This window comes from Meriones unguiculatus, chromosome 4 (assembly GCF_030254825.1).
Source record: "Meriones unguiculatus strain TT.TT164.6M chromosome 4, Bangor_MerUng_6.1, whole genome shotgun sequence".
Classification (NCBI taxonomy): domain Eukaryota; kingdom Metazoa; phylum Chordata; class Mammalia; order Rodentia; family Muridae; genus Meriones; species Meriones unguiculatus.
In genome coordinates this window covers 95,289,668-95,310,855 of record NC_083352.1, presented here as the reverse complement: position 1 = coordinate 95,310,855, position 21,188 = coordinate 95,289,668, and the positions used below count along the sequence as shown (strand labels likewise).

Sequence of the window (21,188 nt, the reverse complement as noted above, 5' to 3'; positions counted from 1 at the left end):
TACATGTGAAAAAGGAATGGGATAATCACAGGAATGTTTAATATGCTCATATATATATATATATATATATATATATATACGCACACACACACACTAAAGTAAAGTATAAAAGTGGGGGAATGAGAATTAACAGATAATCTCATTCCTGGGTAGGAGGATGGGAAAGCTTGAAGCCATAGTTGAAAGAGCCTCATCTGATCCCGTCACTGGGGAAGGCGGTTTTGTAGTGCCGGGCTCTAAAATTCCCCTTCCTCCCAAAACTCTGAAATCAAATCAAAGCAGATTTGCCTTCGCTCTCCTCCTCCTTCTTCTTGCTATTCAAGCCTAGAACAGAACTCTTATGTTGCCATGCCTGGCCTAAATCTGCTTTCTTCATATGAAGTCCAGCCTTAAGGGAGTGTGACCACATCCCCCAGATCTTTGGGTTCTGTTGGGTATACTTTTTATCCCTCAATAAGGAGGTTTTTCTGCACTGTCTAACTGCTGCCTTAAGAGGAGGCCACAAATGCTGTGGTGACAGGGCAGCGGTCAGCTTTGTATATCTGAAGTCAGGCCTCTCTGCTTTGATGGGCAGGAGGCCAGACAGGCGTCTTTAGACCTTCACATTTCATGCTCAGTAAAACTTGAAAAACAGTTTTGAAGATCAAAGGGATTGCCGACTTGCTGAATCCCCCAGCGAGGGTCAGGGAGTCTAATTCTTTGATCAGCATCATCATTTCAAGAAACAAAGGCATTAAACACTGAAGCAGAAAGTCTTAGGAAAGGAGGCCGGTCCCTGTAATGGAATGCAATGGAATGCGGATGGCTCTATCGAAAGACTTCCCGCGGTGTCCTGGTCTGCCTTTGCCGAGGGCGGCAGCGCTCGGGCCCTGCTGGGTTGCAGGGACAGCATTTCCAAACAGGCAGGGGACCATAGGAACAGGAGTGGGGAACGAGGCAGGTGAGCTCATTAGCATGCAGCCTGGGTGGCGTTCACTCAGCACACTGTGCTCTGCAGGTGGGCTGAAGTAGGAAGCAGATCCCAAGGCCGGTTTCCATTTTTTTTTTTCCTCCCAGACTTGAAATGTTGTCCGACTTCATGCTGTTTTTGTGTTGCCGGCTAGCCCACAGTTTCTCATTAATGGGTTGATCTTTACCATAGATCCATGTTTAGGCTTAATTATCATTTTGTTGTTTTTCTCCTCTCTTTTCTCTCTCTGCTTATGTGGTGTATGCCTGTGCTCACATCTGGATGTGCATGGATGTGGAGGCCAGAGGTCAACAAAGTTCTGCTCTCCAATTTATTTTTTGAAGCAGGGTCTCTCACTGAGCCAGGGTTCACCAATTTACCTGGGCTGGCTAGCAGTAAGCCCCTGGCATCCCCTCAGCTGAGCCTTCCCAGTGCTGGGATTATAGCTCACCCCCACATTCAGTTCTTTGATGTGGGCTTTGGGGATTTGAACTGAAGTTTTCTTGCTCACACAGGAAGTGCTTTTCCAACTGAGTCATCTCCCCAGGTCCCATTTTGCCATATATATATATATATATATATATATATATATATATATATATATATAATTTTTTGAGTTAAAGAAGTTCTATGAGTTTAGAATGTAGCTCCGTTGGGGACGGAGTACTTGTTTGTCTTATACGGGGCCCTGAGTCTCAGCCCTTCAGTCCTGCCAACCGGAAGTTCTGATGTAGCAGTAGCCTGTACCAGGAAATCTATCTTCAAACAGTTGTGTAATGAAACAGTATACGTCATCAGCAAACCCTATCTGTTTGCCTTTGGGCTGTATAATGCCCCTCCCCTTTTTACAAGTTAGTAAAGCTTTGGCGTTTCTTGATAGTGTGTGCGGCTTGACAGAGGGTCAATTCGCAGGCAGCAAGGTAATCAGTGGCAAATCGGCTGGCGTCTGATGCCCGTGTTGGCACCTACTGGAGGGTAACTGAGAGTGTGCTGTGTTTCTCTTATTTATGGGTTTCTAGGTGGACGCCAAACTCCCCATTGGGACCCCGGATTACATGGCTCCTGAGGTGTTGACCGTGATGAACGGGGATCGGAGAGGCAGCTATGGCCCGGAGTGTGACTGGTGGTCCGTGGGAGTGGTTGCCTACGAGATGGTTTATGGGAGAACCCCATTCACAGAGGGAACCTCCGCCCGCACCTTCAACAACATCATGAACTTCCAGGTGAAGGGTCATCAGAACTTGAAGAAATTCTTAAGCGTAAAGCAGCACAGCTTGGACTTTGTGCGAAATCCCCTGAGCTCTTTACTGATGCCCTTGGGATTGCAGCTGTCAGTCATCCTGAGGGCCCCTTAGCATTTTTGAGGTAGTGCTAAAGAGGAAAGATGGCTGCCATCTTAATCCTGTCTTTTTATTGGTTGTGAAGTGCATCTTGTGAGTCTCGGAATCGATGCGATAGCTCATTAGCTCCTTTCTTTTTCAAACAACCCTGGGAGGTAGGCACTAGTACCTCACAAGCCGGTGAAGAAACCAAACCCCAGAGGCTGTGCGAACTGCCTGCCACAGCACAGACTGTCGGAGCCTGAGGCTCCTGATTCTCTGGGGGGGAAGAACTGAGCAGATGAGTTAGAACTGAAGTCACATATGTTTGTGTATACACACAAATATGTATAAAGTGGAATCAAAACTACTGTCTAATAAGTATATTGCACTCCATTAAGCCCATTTCTAAAGGACGCCACGAACCTGTTTTTTAGCTTTAAGGAGAAACGAGGCCTCGTTCCCTCGGATTCTGTGTCTCATCCAATTTTCATTTCCTTGGAATGGCTGATGCTTTTTTTTTTTTTTTAAATGTATAAACACTGTTGCTGAGGCTTCTCTTGAGTTGAAATTTCCCTCTAGATAACTCTTGGAGCTAATATCCATCTTCCATTTCAGTCTGCTTGTTTAGTAATTCAGGCTTAGCAAAACGGTACTAGGTAGCACTGGGAACCAGGTCAGCAGTGCTGCGCAAGGGGCCATCATCAAACCTCTCCTCACCATCCCTCAGAAACCACAGCACATCATGTCTGCACAAACTCGGAACACTAGCGGGTGGGTGGTGCCAGGCGGATCAGGAGTTCAGGGTCATCCTTCCTAGCTGCATTTTGAGTTTGAGGCCAGCCTTTGCTAGATGACACCCCGTTTCAAAAAACTAAGAGCAAGCAAGAAAGGGTGGAGCGTAGAGGGAGCATGTCGATGGGAACACCAGGCCGGAAGGCAGCCGGGGAGTGCTGGGGTTGGTGCTCGGTGGGGGGAGTTCTAGGCCGAGAGAACAGCGTGAGATGTACAGGGAGCTTGAAATAGCTCAGTGCTGTTGGACAACAGAGAGAGAGAGATGGGGAGCGTGTGAGCTTGGATGGGAGAGGGATGTATAGGTCAGCTCACGGAGGACATTGAACCCCAACAAAAGAGCTAGGCCCACTGATGTGAGCGGGCCACTTATTTCAGGAACATGCCTTTGGTCTAAAGTTATGAGGGCATAAAACTTTATTTAAAAAAAAAAAAGAATGAAAAGAACTTTTATGTATGAGAAATTCCCTCTTCACTTAAGGACATAAACTGAATAACTGTTAAGGAAATCTTTTTCTTTTTTTTTTTTTGAATAGAGGTTTTTGAAGTTTCCAGATGACCCCAAAGTTAGCAGTGAGTTCCTTGATCTGATTCAGAGTTTGCTGTGTGGCCAGAAAGAGAGACTGAAGTTTGAGGGTCTCTGCTGCCACCCTTTCTTTGCCGGAACAGACTGGGATAACATTCGTAACTGTAAGTAGGGTGTACTCCTTCCGCTCGGGTGTGGGCTTTAGGACTATTGCAAAGCAGCCAGAAATTGACACACAGAAAGGCTTTAATTATTTACAGCCATAAAAAAAGCGAATGACCAAGCTGTCTTCGATTAATAGTTGTCTGTACAGAAGTGGGTCATTTACTAACCTCTGTCTCTCCGTGGCCTTCAGAATGTTTCTAGGAGTAAGTTAGAGGTGCAAATGGCAGAGTTCAAAGGTTGCCCCTTGGTTTGACAGTTTCTTCCAAGATGAAACACAGGCCTGGTTATATCTTTCTCTGGATAGGAAAAAGATTTGGCTGGGCAGCTGGGGCTCTGTCTGCGATGAGACCACAAACTAACACCTGGCCTGTTCACCTGCCTCCCCCTGTGATGCTTCCCTCAGCTCCGAAGCATGAACAATCTGTACTGAATACACGCAGAGACGCAGTCACCCCTCACTGTACAATCAAGAGCATAAAACCGAATCAATTCATTAAGAACAGGGATCTGATTTCTCATCAGCAACGCTAAGAAGCATGTTTGTCTATTATTTTTATGAATCTGATTTTCTTTGGAAGATGTTAAAACTTTTTTTTTTAGTATGTTGATTGAAGGTGACCCCGAGACCCGGCCCAGTGATCAGCATAGATTAGAGTGTCGGTTATTCTGTTGGATCTGTTTATTTTATTTTTGATGCTGTTGGGAGGCGGAGGTGGGAGTGGTGGGGAGGATGGGGGGTGGAAGCTGTTTTTAGGGATCAAGTCTGAGCTTCATATTGGAGCTGTGATTACAGGTTGAACATCCCTAATCAAAAAAAGAAAGAAAGAAAAAAAAAAAAAAGAAAAGTAACCTAAAATACTTAAATCTGAAAGCTTTTGAGCTTATGATATCCCAAGTGGAAAAATTCCACGTGTTGCATTAAATATATAAAATTACCTCTGGCTGCGTGTGGAGCATGAATGAGATGTGTGCTTACACATGGGTCCCAGCTTCACGCATCTCATTTTAAATAGGTGTAAATACCCAGAGAAAGATCTGTGTTGACCATTTAGGATGAGGGACTGTGTAGCTTCTTGTGCCTTCACTTGAGACGTGAGAGCGGCTTGGCGTGTTGGCTCTTCCCTCCCGCTGTGATGAGGTTCACTGACTGAAGAAACTTCAAGGAGAAAGGGTCAGTTCTGCTCACAGTTCAAGGTTGCAGACCAGCATGGAGGCCAAGTGGCAAGAGCTCGAGACATCCGATCACTTCATATTCACAAACACGAGGCAGAGTGATGCGGGCCCTGCAGCTCAGTGTCCCTCCAGGGTCCTACCTATGAAAGTGTTACCACCTCCCCAGAGCGCCATAGTGTGAGGACCAGCCTTTCAACACATGGCCTTTTAAAAGCCACATTTAAGTCCTAAACCATAGCATTCTGGTAGCCACACTGGTTTGTTTTTCTAGTATTCAGACAATTCCCTCCCAATTTTCAAAGGTAAGACTTTTTAATCAGTAATATATTTCCATTCTTTCTGTTAACGCTTTTAGAAAGATTTGATAGAATATCCTTTAGATGCTATTAAAGTACTTTTCTCGTCTTGCCTTTTTATCTCATCTTCTTGAACAAGCAATTAATGTTTTTATGCATGAGCTTGCTAATTATCCCTAACAACACATTTCCACTTAGGTAAGTCGGTGAATGGTGGTTAATTATCTCAGTAACTTTATTTTGTGTTTTGGTAGGTCTTGATGTTGTTTTTGCTATGAGAGTTTGCCCTCCCTGGTGGGGAGGGGGTTGGTGCCAGGCAGGCCCCCTCCCTCTTGGCTACCCAAATCTGAGGCAGCCCAAGTTCATCCGTATAGGGCATGACACATCATCTGCATAGAGTTGCTAACCATCTTCCTGTCTGCCTTAAGACACAGCTGCATGACCTGTGACACCTGCTATGGAAGCACCATCAGTAGTCATTGTGCTGTTTGGCTTAATAAATGAGTGACCAGAAACGGAAGCAGGATATGCTCAACGCGATAGACACGGTTTCCCTCTGCACTTTCTAAGGGAAATTTTATTTTACTTTTAATGATGTGTGTACATATGGGTACAGTGCCCTTGGGGGCTACAGAGGACTGGATACCAGTGCTCTTTCAGAAAGCAGAGGCCGGGCTGTGGGGGTGGCTTAGTGGCTAAGAGTGCCTGCGGCTCTTGCAGAGGACCAAAGTTTGGTTCCCAGCACCGTGACGGACAGGTCACGGCCACCTGTAACTCCAGCTGGCGCACGCACGCAGGCGCACACACATGCACACACACATGCATGCACATAATAATGAAGACCTTGAAGACTTACTGATCGCCAGCCAGCTCCCGGCATAGTCCAAAGACTCATGGAATGTGTTTGCTTCAAGAAATTCTTTACATTTCCACCAACCTTGTTTTTGGCACTATCAGACTTCCAGAAAAGTCCCAGAGCTGACTCTGCAAGTGTCTCTGGACCTTTCACCTCCTTGTTCCTAATGTGGATAGGCATAAAGAATAGTGCCTGACTTGCCAAAACCCAGACCACATTTTTCTTATTACTTAAACTTGAGACAGCACAGATTGCTCCGGGTTTTGCAGTGTGGGTCCCTCGTCTGTCACAGGCCATATTGCACGGTGTCTGTGTCGGTGGGTCCAGTCTCCGTTTAGGTAGTTCATCCGGAGCTGGAATCTTCGCTCTGAGGATTGGTGGTGCATGGTAGGTCCCCACCATTAGGAGAGGCATCTGCTGGCAGGTGTTTTTCTTTGTGTGTTTGCAATCAGCTAAGGGCCCTGTGAATCAGAACATTGCTGTATTCCGAGGGACTTGAGCCGTTTTCTAACATAAATTATGCCTTTGTCCAGTTTTGTTTTTCACAAATGCACATGGAGTGACTCTCATCAGCCCAGAACCCTTACAGTCATCAGGTCTCCCAAGTTCACACTCACCACTTCAATGCCTTGTGATCCCCGGCCGTTGAGCATTTCCTCTTCCGCAACAAGACACTGATGTCCCCTGATGAAAGCAGCCTTAGCCCTTCTGCTGTCTCACCCCCCGGTTCTTCTTTCTCTTGTAACCGATGAAAGGAAGTACCGCTTAGCACAGCAGGGAATAATCGTCGGAAACGCGTTATCTCGAGGGGTGGTCTTGGCAGGATACAAAAATGCAATTTAAGAAGGGTACGGGCAAGTCGATGAATGGCAGAGCTGAGAGTGGCAGCGAGGGAAGCGAAGATTCTTCTTCTGCTTTGGCTCTGAGGCCGGGTGGGGCATCCTTGCCATCCTACGTCCTGCCCCTTGGGGTTGTCATGGGCAATAGCGTGTGGCCCAGGGATATGACCCAGTTCAGGGTCTTTTATTCTCCCAGTGGGTTGACCACCCTGCGAGGGGTTACTGCCACAGTGGTGGGGGCCCAGGCACCCGTTGCTCTGAAGTTTCCTCCCGAGCCTCCTGCAAGGTTGTGTTTCTCTCTGCTTATTATTGTCATTATTTCAGGGCTGTGCTCCAGACTTTGGTAGGGGGCCCCTCAACCCTCACAGCTGCCCTGGTTTATGTAGTGCCAATGTTTCAGATTCTGGTCTTAAACTGGCTTTATTTTTCTAGAGTTCTGGTAGCCATTAGAACTTTCCACTTCCATACCTATGGGGTTTCCTGGCGTCTCTCTGCTCCTGTCAGTGGGAAGGTTTAGCTGTCTGGCACGCTTCCAGAGCACATCTCTTAAAGTGTTTTTCCCCAACGGAACTGGCTCACTTACACCTTTCACCCAAGGATGAGAAAGGTGTAAATGCGAGAGGTGACCATGAATTCTCTCCTTGAGTGTTTCTGGCGCGTGTCCTGGAGAACCAGCATTGTTGGTTATCACTCCTGACAGGGGCCTTTTCTCTCCTCTTGTCCTCTCACTGTTTTCAGCAAGAAGCAGTTCTTGCCAAATCCTTCTGGTTTTCCAGGTCCGTAGCATTTGTTAGCAGAGAGCATGTTTTGTTTTGTTGTAGCCACGGTGACGCAGTGGCGAGCCCATGCTGATGGCACATTGAGATCTTTCCTTTGCAAGTAGATGTCATTTTGCCTGCCCTCCCTGGCCCTGGGCAGTTGATAGTTAGACTGTAGGCATCTACTCACATCGACTATAAACCTTTGGGGTGGGTGGATGCATCTGGCTGAAGAGGAGGTACCCATCGCTGAGTGATGGTCTTGAAAAATCTTGTGTATAGAGTAAGCAGTATCATGTAGTTTCCTTTTTTAAAAATCACAGTCCTTCAGCAGTGTAGGCCACATTTATTTCACCCCAGTACGCGATATTCTAATATGCCACACAGTATTGCTTCCAAATTCCTGAGTTTTAGGTCCATCTTACAGATGGGGATAATATTGTAACTTGCTCAACAACATTTGGTGAATGAATGAGTGTGGATCTGTGTCACGAGCCATGTGATTCAAAGCCCGTGCTCTTTCTGTAATACCATGCCTGCCCTCGCCGTAACAGTAGTGAAAGTGATGATGGGGAAAGACCAACCCCACGTCACGAGAGAGTGGGCCGCTTAGTCTCTGGGTCTGTGTCAGAATGTTTGGAGTTGAAGTAACTTTAGAACTTAAGGGATTCGGTCTGGGATCTGAGCGTCTGTAGTGTGCAAGGTGCTGCGTTGAGTCCTCAGCCCTGCTCATGAGCAAACCCAAATGTGGTCTTGCCTGCTTAGAGCTTGGAGTCTAGATAAGCTTGACTAGGGCTGTGGGCCTGACTGGTAGTCAGACATAAGGTTTCCTGCACTCCCCGCTTGGTTATGGAACCACATATGCCTGACCTTAAACAAAACGCAGACCATAGGCCCCGACCTGGAGACTCTTCTCCACTTACAGCCTCTGCCCTTTGTGGTCCCTCAGGTGTCAGAGCTGACCTGGGAGCGGACATTGGATCGATGGCTCGCCTTTGAAGTCAGGGTCTGTAGCCTTAGGTGCATAGTGAAGACCGTTCTGTTTATTTGGAGCAGGGCCTGCCTACTTTGGCACTGCTCACATTTGTGGCCAGATGGTCCTTGGTTGTAGGGCTGCTGTGTGAGGTGCAGTGTGCCTCACCGTCCCTGGCCCCTACCCACAATGCCGCTTAGCATCCCCCTTCTGGAATTGTGAGACCCAAAAAATGTCTCCAGACATCACTCATGGTCTCCTGAGGTGGCTGTCTCAAGGGATACAATTGCCCCCAGTTGATAATTTTCAGGAGGAGGAACCACATTCCAGTAATGTTCATTAATTTTCCAAGACTGCTGTTGCTAACAAGCCCCGGAACTGTTGCCAGAGGTTAGGAGGACGTTTCTACTCAGAGTGCGGTCCGTGGACCAAAAGCATCGTCATCGCCTGGGAGCTTGTTAGAGATGCTAGGTCAGAAGCTGCCTTTTAATAAGATCCGTCGGTGGTCCCCGTGCATATCGGAGTTTACAAAGCCGCTGAGGAGGAGAGAATCAGAGGTGTCAGGCTCAGCATTTCTTGCTCATCTTTGTGGGTCTTCCTCCTCTCGACTTCCAGCCACAGGGTGAGAGGAGGCTGTTTTTTTGGTTAAGGGCTCCCATTGCCAATTACATTTATTTATTTATTTATGTGAGTTTGTGTGTGTGAGTGAGTGTGTGTGTGTGTTGTGGAGGGTTATACACATGTGCCTTGGCAGTGTACACATGTGACCAGAGGACAACTCGTGGGAGACAGTTCCCTCCTTTCACCATGTGTGGGTCTTTGAAATCGAACTCAGGTTACCAACTTGGCAACAGGTACCTGCTAAGCCTTTTCACCAGCCCTGAGTTACTGGGCTTTTATGCTATACTGTTGAGGAATGTAAAGCTTTTTTCTCCGATAGATTTTCTCCAGACATCACTTCATCCTTCAAGATGAGAATTTGCTTATCTCTCCCTTTTCCCACTTTACTGTTGTCTCTCTCCTTGTTAGTGAGGAATAGGTTAAGTGTCCTCTATTAACACCTCTTAGGCAAGTGTTACATTGGGTTGCTAAACAACTACTATGTGCCAGGCTGTGCTAAGCCTACCGTGCGTCTACCATGCGTTTTACTAGTCCCTTTGCTCCTAACCAGACCTCTATTGACTCATTTCCTAGAATGAATCCCACAATACACAAGACAGTGCTGGGGGCTAAAGACCGGGGCTCTTAGTGAAGGCCACAGACCTGGCAGTTGTTGGTGGCAGGCGCTGAGGGCCTTCCAACTCCAGCCTTTTTACTTTTGTTTTATGTTGTTTATTAGGGATGTTTGTTGTTGTGTGTTTTAAAGATAGGGTGTTACTGTGTAGCCTGTGCTGTCCTCAAATTTATGATCCTCCTACCTCAGCCTCCCAAGTGCCGGGATTATAAGTCTATACCACCATGATATATAAAATACCACGAAATAAAACTCTTCTCTTTAGCATTTATTTATTTAGCATTTATTTATTTATGTATTTATTTTGAAAATGCTGGAATGGTGGAAGTTTTGAGCAACGCAAGGAGCTGGGAAGGAAGGCGCAGCAGTTAGGAGCGCTTGTTGCTTTTGCAGAAGACCTGGGTTACATATCCAGTGCCTGTATGGACACTCAGGTCTCTTAACTTGACTTCAGTTCCAGGAAATTCAACATCTTCTTCCTACCTCCTTGGACCACCAGGCACACGTGTGATACACCTAGATGCATGCAGGCAGAACACGTACATGTAAAATAAAAATAAATCTAGAAAAAATAAATCTAGTGTTACAGCTGTAGAGTCAACAGTGTCTCCCACTCATTTCCAGTCCTTCCTGTTCTGAGTTTCTTATTTAACTTTCTGGGATGTCCCTTAGTAATATAAAATACCATCACCTCTTGTACTCCAAACAGCATCCTTCTTCTGCTTCTTAATAATTTGGATGTTCTTACTGGCAGGCTGTTTCTGTGCATCACTGAAAAGAATGAAGCCAAGGCTTCATCAGGCCCTGCATCTCTAATGGAGATTTCTTATCCACAGCACTTGTCTTCCTCCCAAACGAAATTCCCTTATAGTTTTAACACTCACCTTCCGCTTCTGTACCTCAGTGTTTTGCCTGTAGGGTGGCGGGTTGCGTTATATGATCGCTCACTTGGTTCTAGCCTCTAAGCGCTTCAGAGTTCCCGTTGCCTGGCCTTTCTTCGTCTTGTCATGTACTGTAAGGAGGATGCAGATGCGCTTTCTTTGTAAGCTTGGTTAAACCTGAAATGTGTCTCTTTGTCAGTCTCCTGATCAGTGTAGGGATAAGAGGAAGCAAGGAAGAGGAACCAAGGCCCCTTGGGTATCAGCAGCTTGTAGGAGGCCTGGGAGAGGGTAAGCTGCTATAGATCTATGTAGGAACTCAAATGGCCAGAACATGGAAAAGGAATGATGAAGAGCTGTAGGCAGGACTTTGTTGCCTCTTAGGGAATAAGCAGGGAATATTCATGCGTCTCCTGGGGGCTGTTCTGTTTTTAGAGGGTAAGTGATTAAGAGAAAAAATAGGCTAAAAGGAGCTAAATGCTTATGAATTAAGATTATAGGCATTTTCTCCTCTAGCATGTGTTTGGAGGCCAGAGATATTAAAAGTATATATTCTACATTATAAATGGTGACAACTTATTCTAGAGATAACTGCAGTATTAACATGTAGTGAGTGTAGAGATCTGGGTGAAGGATGTTTCTAGTTCTAGAAATAAAGTGCTGGTTTAGAGTCAAAACAAGGGGATTCTGAGTATGTTGCTGGAGGAAGGGTGATCTGGGAAGCTTGGCTTCCTGGTGGCCTATACAAGCAGTCGTACGGACCATCAAGAGAGCCCTGCGTTATGAAGAGTAGAGGTCTGGGATGGTTGTTCTTGAAACCTTGGTTTTCCAAATACTGGCTTTTCCCCACCATATTTTCCATTTTTTATTGTGCCTCTCAGCCCACACCAGTGGGACAGCCACAGATTTCAACTGGATCATCTCTAAATGAGATAAGAAAATGCTTTCCCATGGAGAAGATGGGAGTTGGGAATAGGTTTGTTAGGGAACCCAGAAATTGGAGTCCCCCCACCATTCAGCTCTCACTTGCTGAAAACCCTTTCATAAGCAAGCAAGCAAGCACGGAAATGATTTGGCCAATGATTCTAAATTATATTAAACATCTGGGACTCTGTTCGGCAGCCAACTTTCCAATCAATTCTATGAAGTGTGTTGATTGCATTTATGCTCATTTTCTGAGGGTGAAGGTTGGACGGAATGAAAGGGGACTGTTGGTGGGAGTGACAGGAGATGACAGCATAAGGACACAGAGTAGGAGGCCCAGGTGGTCCATGAAGGAGGGCTTGGGAATGGCTTCCAGTGTGCACTTCAGAGAGAATGAATGTGGCCATGGATGCTCCCTGGTAGTGGATTCTCAGCCTTTCCTGACTTCCAAAGGGACATGTGCAGAAGAGTAACCCCCAGATGTAACCTTTGGTGCTGATATCATGCCCATTCTACAGAAGAATGGTAAGCTCTGCTTTACAGGCAGGTCAGCCTTGCTGCAGAGCAAGAACAAGAGTGGCCAGCTGGCTGTGTGGCCGCCAGCTCTGGGTGCAGGCATCGAGAAGACGGAGTGTTGATCCTGAATCTTAAAAGGCACACAGTCCTACCTCCTCGTAGGACATGGCCAGTGATTGCTCAGCTCTGGGAAATGCAGTGAGTCCTTCCTTGTAGAACAAGTGAGTGAGAACAAGACTTACAGGAAGAAGGGGCCGGAACCATCGCTCCCTAGCCAGGTTAGGCTAGGAACAAAGGCTCTCTCTTCCAGCAGTTGGACATGGATTTGTTGAGGAATAATAGATGAACAAAGTCCATCTGTACTCCGATATGTGTGTGTGTGTGTGTGTGTGTGTGTGTGTGTATGTATAAGCATGGAAGTCACCACCAGGCTTAAGACTAACATGCCCATCATACCCAAGACTTGATACCCTGGTTCTCTCCCCCCTCCCTCATCTCTTCCTTTGTCCCTAGAGACAATAGAACTGATTCTAAGCATTATAATTTAGTTTGTATTTTCTAGAGTTTGTGTAAACTGAATCATACAATATGTGCTGTCAGCCCTCTCTTGCTCCACACTGAAATTCCTCTGTGCTGAAGCACCATCCGTAGCTTACTTCTTTTTATTGATGGGTTGAGGTCCACTATTTATCTCGTCACCTGCCAGTGGACATTTGGGCAGTCTCCAGTTTTTGGAGACCTGAAATAAGATTGCTCTTATGACATGGACACCAGTCTGCGGACACATGCATTCATTTCTCTGGACCACGGTGGGGATGGGATGGCCAGACCGTCTGGTACGTGTGCTTACCTTTCACGAGGACACCAACCTTTTCTACAGCGGTTGTCCCGTTTTACATCTCAGCAACAGTGAGATTCACTAATATTCTGGATGAGGTTGGACCCACAGTCATTTGTATCTTGGGATATTGTCCGCTGTGGAGATAGGCTCAAGTTGTCTCCTCCACACTCACAGTTGAAAATGTTTTGGAGGTCTGGGGAGACAGCTGAGCTAGTGAAGTACTTGCTATGCTATGTAGACCTCCCCACCCCAGCTTGATGCAAAAAGCCAGAGCTGGCATGCCCCTGTAATCCCAGTGCTGGGGAGATGGAGACAGCAGGATCCCTCGAGTATGCTGGCCAGCTAGTCCAACCTAATTGCTAAGCACCAGGGCTAGTGACAGACCCTGTTTCAAAAGCCAAGGTGGAGAGTAATTGATTAAATGAAACAGAATGAGCTAATGGGGAGGTGAAGCTACATTATATAAACCAGGTTTATTGGAGCAGTGTGTGTGTGTGGTGGGGGTGCACGCCGTGTTGTGGGGGAGGAAGATAGGGGAAGAGGAAGTGAGAAAAGAGGAAAAGAAGGGAAGTGGGGGGAAAGACCAGTGGAACCAAGATGTCTGGATTATATAGTGAAGGGCCTCTAGGACAGGAGAAACTCCGCCCTAGGTAGAGGGTAGAGTATGCCAGCCATGCCCTCCAGCAGGTAGAGACTTAACAGAGTGATCAAGGAAGATACTGACATTGACCTTTGGCCACACGCATGTGCACACACCCATAACACACACACACACACACACACACACACACACACACACCTGTACCCACAATTATATGTACCTGACTACAACACATACACGAGATCTTCTGAACATTCATATGTACATAATCATATACATACACACATATAGTCATGACATATGTATATAGTATACACGCATGCACACACGCATGCACATGCGACATTGACTTGGTAAAGAAAGTATGTCATTTTCCTTGAGAACACTCCTACACTCTGGCTTTGTTTCCTTCACCTCAATAGAGGGTAGAGAGGTTTGGTGCTTACTCTTCTGGTCCCTGTAAACTGGAAAGTTGGCTCTGTTGGCCTAGCACAGAACAATAAACACTACAATGTGTATCTGGTCTTTGCCACTTTGTGGGTTCTTATTTTCTCTACCTTTTATCCTCCCAATTTCACCCCTATCAGTAGATGAAGGGGAGAGAGAGAGACAGACAGAGAGATCCTTGAATCTATTTTCTTGTTTCTTTGAAGCCAACAATTTCCTATCCCACCTCCTGGGGCTCTAGCGTTTATATACCCTCTGAAAAGTTCCCAGAATTCCAAATATCACACAACTGCAGAAAACCATCTACAACTGGCAAAATCACGCCTCTGCTAGAGCATGATGCAAATCATAGCTGCTTCAAAGAAGTCCCATTCCCCACATCTGGGATTAAAACAAATTATAATATTTGTGTGTGCGTTTTTTTTTTTTTTTTTTAGAAACCTAAGTCCCAGATTTCTCCCTACAACAATGTCTCTAAACACAGTAAACATACAAACTTATGAGTGCATGTTGATGCCGAGAAGGGATCTCTCAGTGGTCGCTCCTCGAGGTTGCTGAGGTCCAAGTTCACTACTCTGAACCACACATCCGCCCTGTCTTTCTATCTGAGCTTGCACCAGGGTAACCAAACTGTTGATGCTATAAAGGAGGGAGCCTGAAGACTACCTCCTGTCAGCCACTCAGGAATTAAGGGCTCAGAGATAGTGATCACTGTAGCTGCCGAACTCACGGGGTGAGAGATTGGAGAGAGCATGCTGGTGCGTGTGTGGGGTATCAGGTGATAACACACACTCACAGACCAATTTTCACATCACAAGAAGTGAGGTCAGGAGCTCTGTGTTCCCAAATGGCATGGGATAGCAGGTTGAGAACCCATCCTGAGTGACTCTCACAGCCAAAGCAATTGCACACGAATACCCAGAAGGCCCTGGGTTATCTGCTAATCTACAAGAAACACAGGGGACAGACAGACACATTATGTGGTGCTCCAGGGAAGCTGCCAGCAAAGTCCAGAATGTGAGAAATCCCGCAAGATTCCTTAAACAGGTTGATGGCGTTCTTTTTTTTTTTTTTCTTATAATGAAGAGTGTTCAGGTTAAAAGAGACGTCAGACACACCAGTACACGAGCTCTCTGGTTCCTGACTTAAACCAAGAGACGACTTTTGGAACATGTGAGGAAAATTGAGCACAGGCACAGGCTTGGAGTGGACAGTTTGTCTCAGTGGGTGTGGTCCAAGTCCCTGTGGTTTTGGGTCTTGTTTTTGTGTGTATGTCCCACACTGCACATGTAGAAAGGACAGCTTTTGAGAATTGGTTCTCTTGCTCTACCACAAGGGGCCTGGGCATCGTTTAGGTTTTTGGCTCTCATGAGGAATGCCCTCACCTGCTGCGTCACAGAACAGGCCCTGGTTATATTTCTTCTAAGGTCTGTATCCAAGACTGACGAAATGGGTCAGCAGCTCAGGAGGACAGCAAAGAGAAGGCCCTCCGTGTTTGTGGGTGTGTGTGACTGGGTGGGGGGATAGTGTTGGAAGTGAAGATTGCTGGGGTCTGTGGGAGCAGAGCCGTGGAACACTTCCCACCTTCTGCTGAAATGTGTCCCCATGGGCATCACAGAAGCACCCCAAATCTGGACCGGTGGAGAAATGCTGCCATGACTCGTCATAACTGGAAATGTTCCTCTTCTGAGTATTTCTAGCCTAATGTAGGTGGCTCACAGATTGCTGAATACCTAGCCAAGGGGGAGGAAGGAAAAGTCAATACAGAGAGAAGAAAACTGGTTCAAGTGCACCCCAGAGGTGGGGGAACGCATCCCCAAGTGTATCCCAAGCCTTCGGGAAAGTAAGTCAGTTACAAAATACTTAGCATTTTTAAAGATTTATTTGAATTTAAAACATTTTATTTTATGTGTAATGCTTCCCTGGTGACCTCAGAGGTGAGAAGAGGGCATTGCAGCCCCTTGGACTGGGGTCACAGACATTTGTGAAGTGCCATGTGGGTGTTAGGGGTTGAGCCTGTGTCCTCTGGAAGAGCAGACAGCGCTCATTATTTGTTTTAGGTTGGGTGTATTTATTTGTTTATGTGTGTGTGTGTGTGTGTGTGCATGTGCATGCATGTGAGTAGGTTCTTGTAGAGGCCAGGAGAGGGTGTCAAATCCTCTGGAGCCAGAGTTAGAGGTGGTTGTGAGCCGCCAGTTGTGGGGTGCTTGAAACTGAACGGTGGTCCTGTGGAAGAACCATGTGTTCTTAACCACTGTGCCATCTCTCCAGCCCCTATGCAGACATGGAGAAGGAACAGGTCTTGGAGTATGGTAGGTCAGTACACACACAGTCCCGAGAGCCATTGCAGTTGCCACCTGTGGGGATATTGGCTTAGCTGTTAGTGGACAGTTGCCAGCGTTTTTTAGATTGATTAATTGATTGAAGCATATTTTCCTATGCTAACTCCCCGTATTTATCTCGAAGACAGCATGGTAAAAATTGATCATCAGAACAGTGTTACCTAAAAGTCTTTTTCTGGCTTTTTGGGGGGCCAAAGGGGTGAAGTCCTTTTTTATGTATAGCTGTTGCAAACTGGATCTGCTCTGTCAGATTCTTGAATCTCTTCTGTAATATGTGGTTGATGCGGAAGAGGGGGAGGAGTCAGATCATTGCCACTACTCTGTACTCCAAAGGGAGAGATCAAGGGGTGGGCCTGAGGCTCTGGGCAATGTAATCTCTTCTCATGGGCTGAATTACATGTGTCTGTCTGTGAACCAGTTTTCTTTGCACATCGGGTATTTCTGAGGTCTCTGCTCTTGGGGTGGTCATCCAGTTTTCCCCGCTCGCCACACCTTCACTCTGCGTCATCACTCACTTCCAGAGTGTGCAGTTTGTCACATTGACTGCTACTGACCTGACCCCTTCCGAGCGTGACTACGAAAGATTGCATCTGTCCAGTCCACTAAGATTCTCCCTGATACTATCTTCCATCTAGTTCAATCCAGGGCTCCCTCTTCAAGGCCAGCCTCCTTACCCACAGCTCTCTTGGGCCACCGCTCCATCTTCCAGCCATTTAAAGCACCTCTTTTCCCCACTTCAGTTCATGGAGATACCTTTTAGCCAACACTTGGGATTCCATCCCCTCCATGCTTTGTGGAACATGCAGAAAACCTCTTCTACCTCATCAGCCAAACTTGCCACCTCTCCCTTTATGTGTCCTCTGCTTTTCATGCCCACAGCCCAACCCCTGAGGGCTGGGCATCATGTAGCTGGAACGAATTGAAAGCACCCTTGATTGTAGCGCATTAGCTGAGCATTACCAAGCACTTGCTCCCTGCTCTCCAGACGTGGTCCTGATTTGTGACGTTATCACGCTTTTACTTCAGGTGCCTTTGTCCTTCCTTCATGACATGGTACTCCCTGGGCGCCCTTCGTTGTGTTCTTCTGCCACACACAGTTCAGTACAATATAGCAATTGCAGCCACTCAGACTGATGGTTAAGAGCTTAGGAGTAAGACTTCGCTTCCTCTTTTCTCCTTTCTTCCTTCTTTTCATTTCTCCATTTGTGTGTGTGTGAGACTGTATCTACCTGTGTAGTTCTTGTCAATCTTGTAACTCTTGATTCTCCTGCCTCAGCCTCTCGAACTGCAGGATACAGGCATGTGTCACCATGCTTTTCCTTTGCATCCTTTCTTTAACTATGTCACCTCTTCATGACCAGTTGAATTCTCTGAAGTATATCAGGACTTGACGTTCATGACGTGGTGTGTTGCACGGAGTAACATTAAGCCTGAGAAGTTAGCCCACACCAGGTTCTTGTCACGTGTTCCTCCAACCGAATCCGTATTAAACCCTGACTGAGGGCCGCTGGCTGGTGCAGTGAGAGCATTCCAGCTCGGCCACAGCAGAAGTTAGAGTCCACTGCAGAAAGCTGGAAACACTGGACCCAAACCAGACAATCTCAGTGTGTGTCTGTTATGGTGAAAAACTAATGGTGGGACAGGATAACTCTGTGGGGCATCTTAGGAAGGAGCCGAGCCAGGAGGGCAAAGGGCATGTTCTTTCTACTTCACTGCTGTCTAAAAGAAAACACTTGAATACAATAAATTCCCCCCCCCCCAACACACCAAGCTTTTAATGAATGTCAGGATTAGAGGGAGAAAGGAGGAGGGAGGAGGGAAGGAGGAAGAGAGTGACAGAGAGGGAGAGGGATTTATGAAGAGAAATTAACTATAGTTCTTAAAATAGCCTTTGTTTCTCAGAGCCTTGTTCTGTCTTGTAACTGGGGGTGGGCTCCCCTCAAAGTTCCCTCTGTCACTAAGGGGAATGTGCCTGGCTGTCACCTCAAACATGCTGATTAAAAAAAAAAAAAACACAGGGAAACACTTCCCCCTGTTTATCTCCTTGTCTTTTACAGTGAATGAAGAGCTTAAAGTGTGATTTTGTGTATATTCATCACCAGTTAGTGTGGTAGGCAAGTTTCGTGAGGAGAGCTGATAATATCATGACACCGTATAGGAAAATATTAATACGAGTACTCATTAACATATTTTTCAGACAGAACAATCTTGACTTTAAAGCTTTCTCATTTGATCCAAAGAGTCCAGTACTATGCATGTCTTCTTCCTTTTGCAAGGTCCATGTCCAAGTCACTCAGGCACATATTTGCTCCTCAGACATTCATTGTGCATCAACCACGTGCCTGACAGCATTGCTGTGTGCTGGACCAGCAGAAACTTAAGACGAATAACCAAGATTTCAATATCTTTTTTTTTTAAGCCAAAGAGGGAAAAATACAATTTTATTTATTCATGCACGTGTAGTGTGGGGTGCTGCCTGTGACTCGGTGCAAACGTGGAAGTCAGAGGACCGACCCTACGTAGTCAGTTCTCGCTGCTTCCCGCTCTCCTTTGAGGCAGGGTCTCTCTTGTTTTTGCTGCTGTGCTTCGAGCTACAGGCTCCCTCACCTGTAATCTCGTCTCCTGTTTCTATCTCCTGTCCTGTCTGTCATAGGAGAGCCAAGAGTTCATATGTGTCTCCCCCGCTCCCCTGCCCCGGAATCTGAACGCTGCTTGTTAGGTTTGTGTGGCAAGCGTCCGTTACACACCAAGCTCTCTCCAGCTCCAGCATCATCCTCTTTTCCCACATCGCATAAAGGCCACAGAAAGGGAAACGTTTCCATGGGGCATAAGAAGTCTAAGAGTTATCCTTCCCTTCCTGTCTTTTTTTTGTTGTTTGTTTCTATAGGTATGAGGAACACAGTAGTTCATGAGGGGGAAATGCAGGAGAGTACTGAGGTACTCACCGCTCCTTTGGCTTGTCTCTAAGAGGGCAAGAAGGGAGAGAAAGGCTGAGGCTAGGTGATCGCTGGGAGCATGCTCTCCTGGCTGAGTGACACTCAGGCTGAGGGCTGCCTGCCTCTCCCCTTCCACGTGCTGCTCTCTGGGTTTCATCCACACTGCTGTTCCACCTCTGCTCCCACTGAGAGTCTTCAGGCTCTTTCCTGGGTGCTGGGCAGTGGTGCTGATGCTGGACGTGGGTCCCCGCCTCAGAAGGACTACCAGGTTGTCTCCTCATCTCGCTGTTTGGACTTGTCCAGGCCCTGCAGGGTTGTTTTAAGATGTATCCAGGTGTTTAGCCTTTTCATTCTGTGTGTGTCTCAGAGCTCTGGCGATTTCCATCTCGTTGGCACTGTGGGGTCATTCTCCAGGAACGCTGAGCTGGGTGCCTGTGAGTTACCTAGGAATCCTGTTGGGATGGCGGTGGGGCTGGGGCTGGGACTCTGCCTTTTTAGCCAGCTGACCTTGCTGACCCTGCATTTACAGAGCACACTCCTTGGGTCTCACTAAGCTTTTTCTCACCTACGGTTACGCTGCTGATCTAGTTTCCTCTCAGTGGCTGTGATGAGCACTAAGGGACGAAGGTTTTACTCTGCTCACACTCCACCCTGCAGTCCACCGCTGCAGAGAAGTCAAGGCATGAGCTTGGAGCAGACAGTCACATCCCATGCACCATCAAGAGGGGAGAAAATGCACGCATGTGTGCTGCTGCTCAGCTCAATTTCTGTTCTCTCATACGATCCAGGACTCAGACCCGGGGTCTGGGGCCATGCATTTTATAGGCTGGAGCCTGTCAGTCATCAGCGAGCGGAATCACAACAGTCCCTCAGGCCAACCTGATAGAGACAATCTCTCAATGAGACTCTTTTCCCAGGTTATTCTACATTGTGTGAAGAAGACAGTTCATTAGGTTTAAATTTAACATATTCAGTGAGTTCTAAACTTTATTCACTTTTGAAAATATTTTATCGTGTGTGTGTTTGTGTGTGCCTGTGTGTATGCATATGGGTGATTTTGCATGTGGAGCCAGTGGACACTCTCAGGTATCATTCCTTAAGCACCGTGCACCTTTGATAAGTGAAAAGAATTTTTTCTGTATATAATTCCGCCTGCACATGCCTGTGCCATTCCTGTGTCTGATGCTGGTGGAGGCCAGAAGAGGGCATCATTTCATCTAGAGCTGGAGGTAAAGGTGGTTATGAGCTGCCATATGCATGCTGCGAACTGAACCCCAGTCCTAGGAGAATGCTCCTAACCATCTCTTTAGTCTCTCCTTATTCTTCTTGAGATATGACCTCTCACTGGCCAAGGAGCGCCAGATCTCCTCAGGTCCCCACGCCCAGCCCTGGTGATAAGTGTGTGCCATCCTGCTTGGCCTTATTTATTCTTCACATGTGGGGATTGAACTCAGGCCCTCATGTTTGCAATGCAGGCACTTGACCAGCTGGCTCATCTCCCTGGCCTCCCCACAGCACCCACGCCCACTCTCCTTTTACTTGTTATCCTGAGATGGGGTCTTGCTCAATTCCCCGGCCTTGAGCCCAGGCAGGCCCTCCTCCGGTGATCCCCTGCCTCAGCCTTCTGAGTGATAAGATGACACTTAAGGCCTGTACTATCAGCCTTAGCCCTTTTTCTAACCTTGACCACATTAATGCTTTGAGCATGGCAGAGTTTTACAGATGAACCTTACTTTATAGTACAGAAATTCAAAAATCATAATTACTTCACTGAGGGTGGCTCCTGCCCCTCTATTAATCATCCTCCTCACGCAGAAATGGAA

At 46.8% G+C, this 21,188-nt stretch overlaps 1 protein-coding gene across 8 annotated transcripts in view; it reads left to right on the top strand.

Moving 5' to 3' along the window:
• Nucleotides 1-21,188, top strand: part of Cit (citron rho-interacting serine/threonine kinase) — a 166,053-nt gene that overhangs the window by 41,899 nt on the left and 102,966 nt on the right. For all 8 annotated transcript variants that reach the window (XM_060382541.1, XM_060382543.1, XM_060382539.1 and 5 more), the window contains 2 exons: nucleotides 1,969-2,172; nucleotides 3,597-3,750. In XM_060382541.1, the coding sequence (XP_060238524.1) occupies nucleotides 1,969-2,172; nucleotides 3,597-3,750 (358 nt within the window). The remainder of the gene's footprint in view (nucleotides 1-1,968; nucleotides 2,173-3,596; nucleotides 3,751-21,188) is intronic.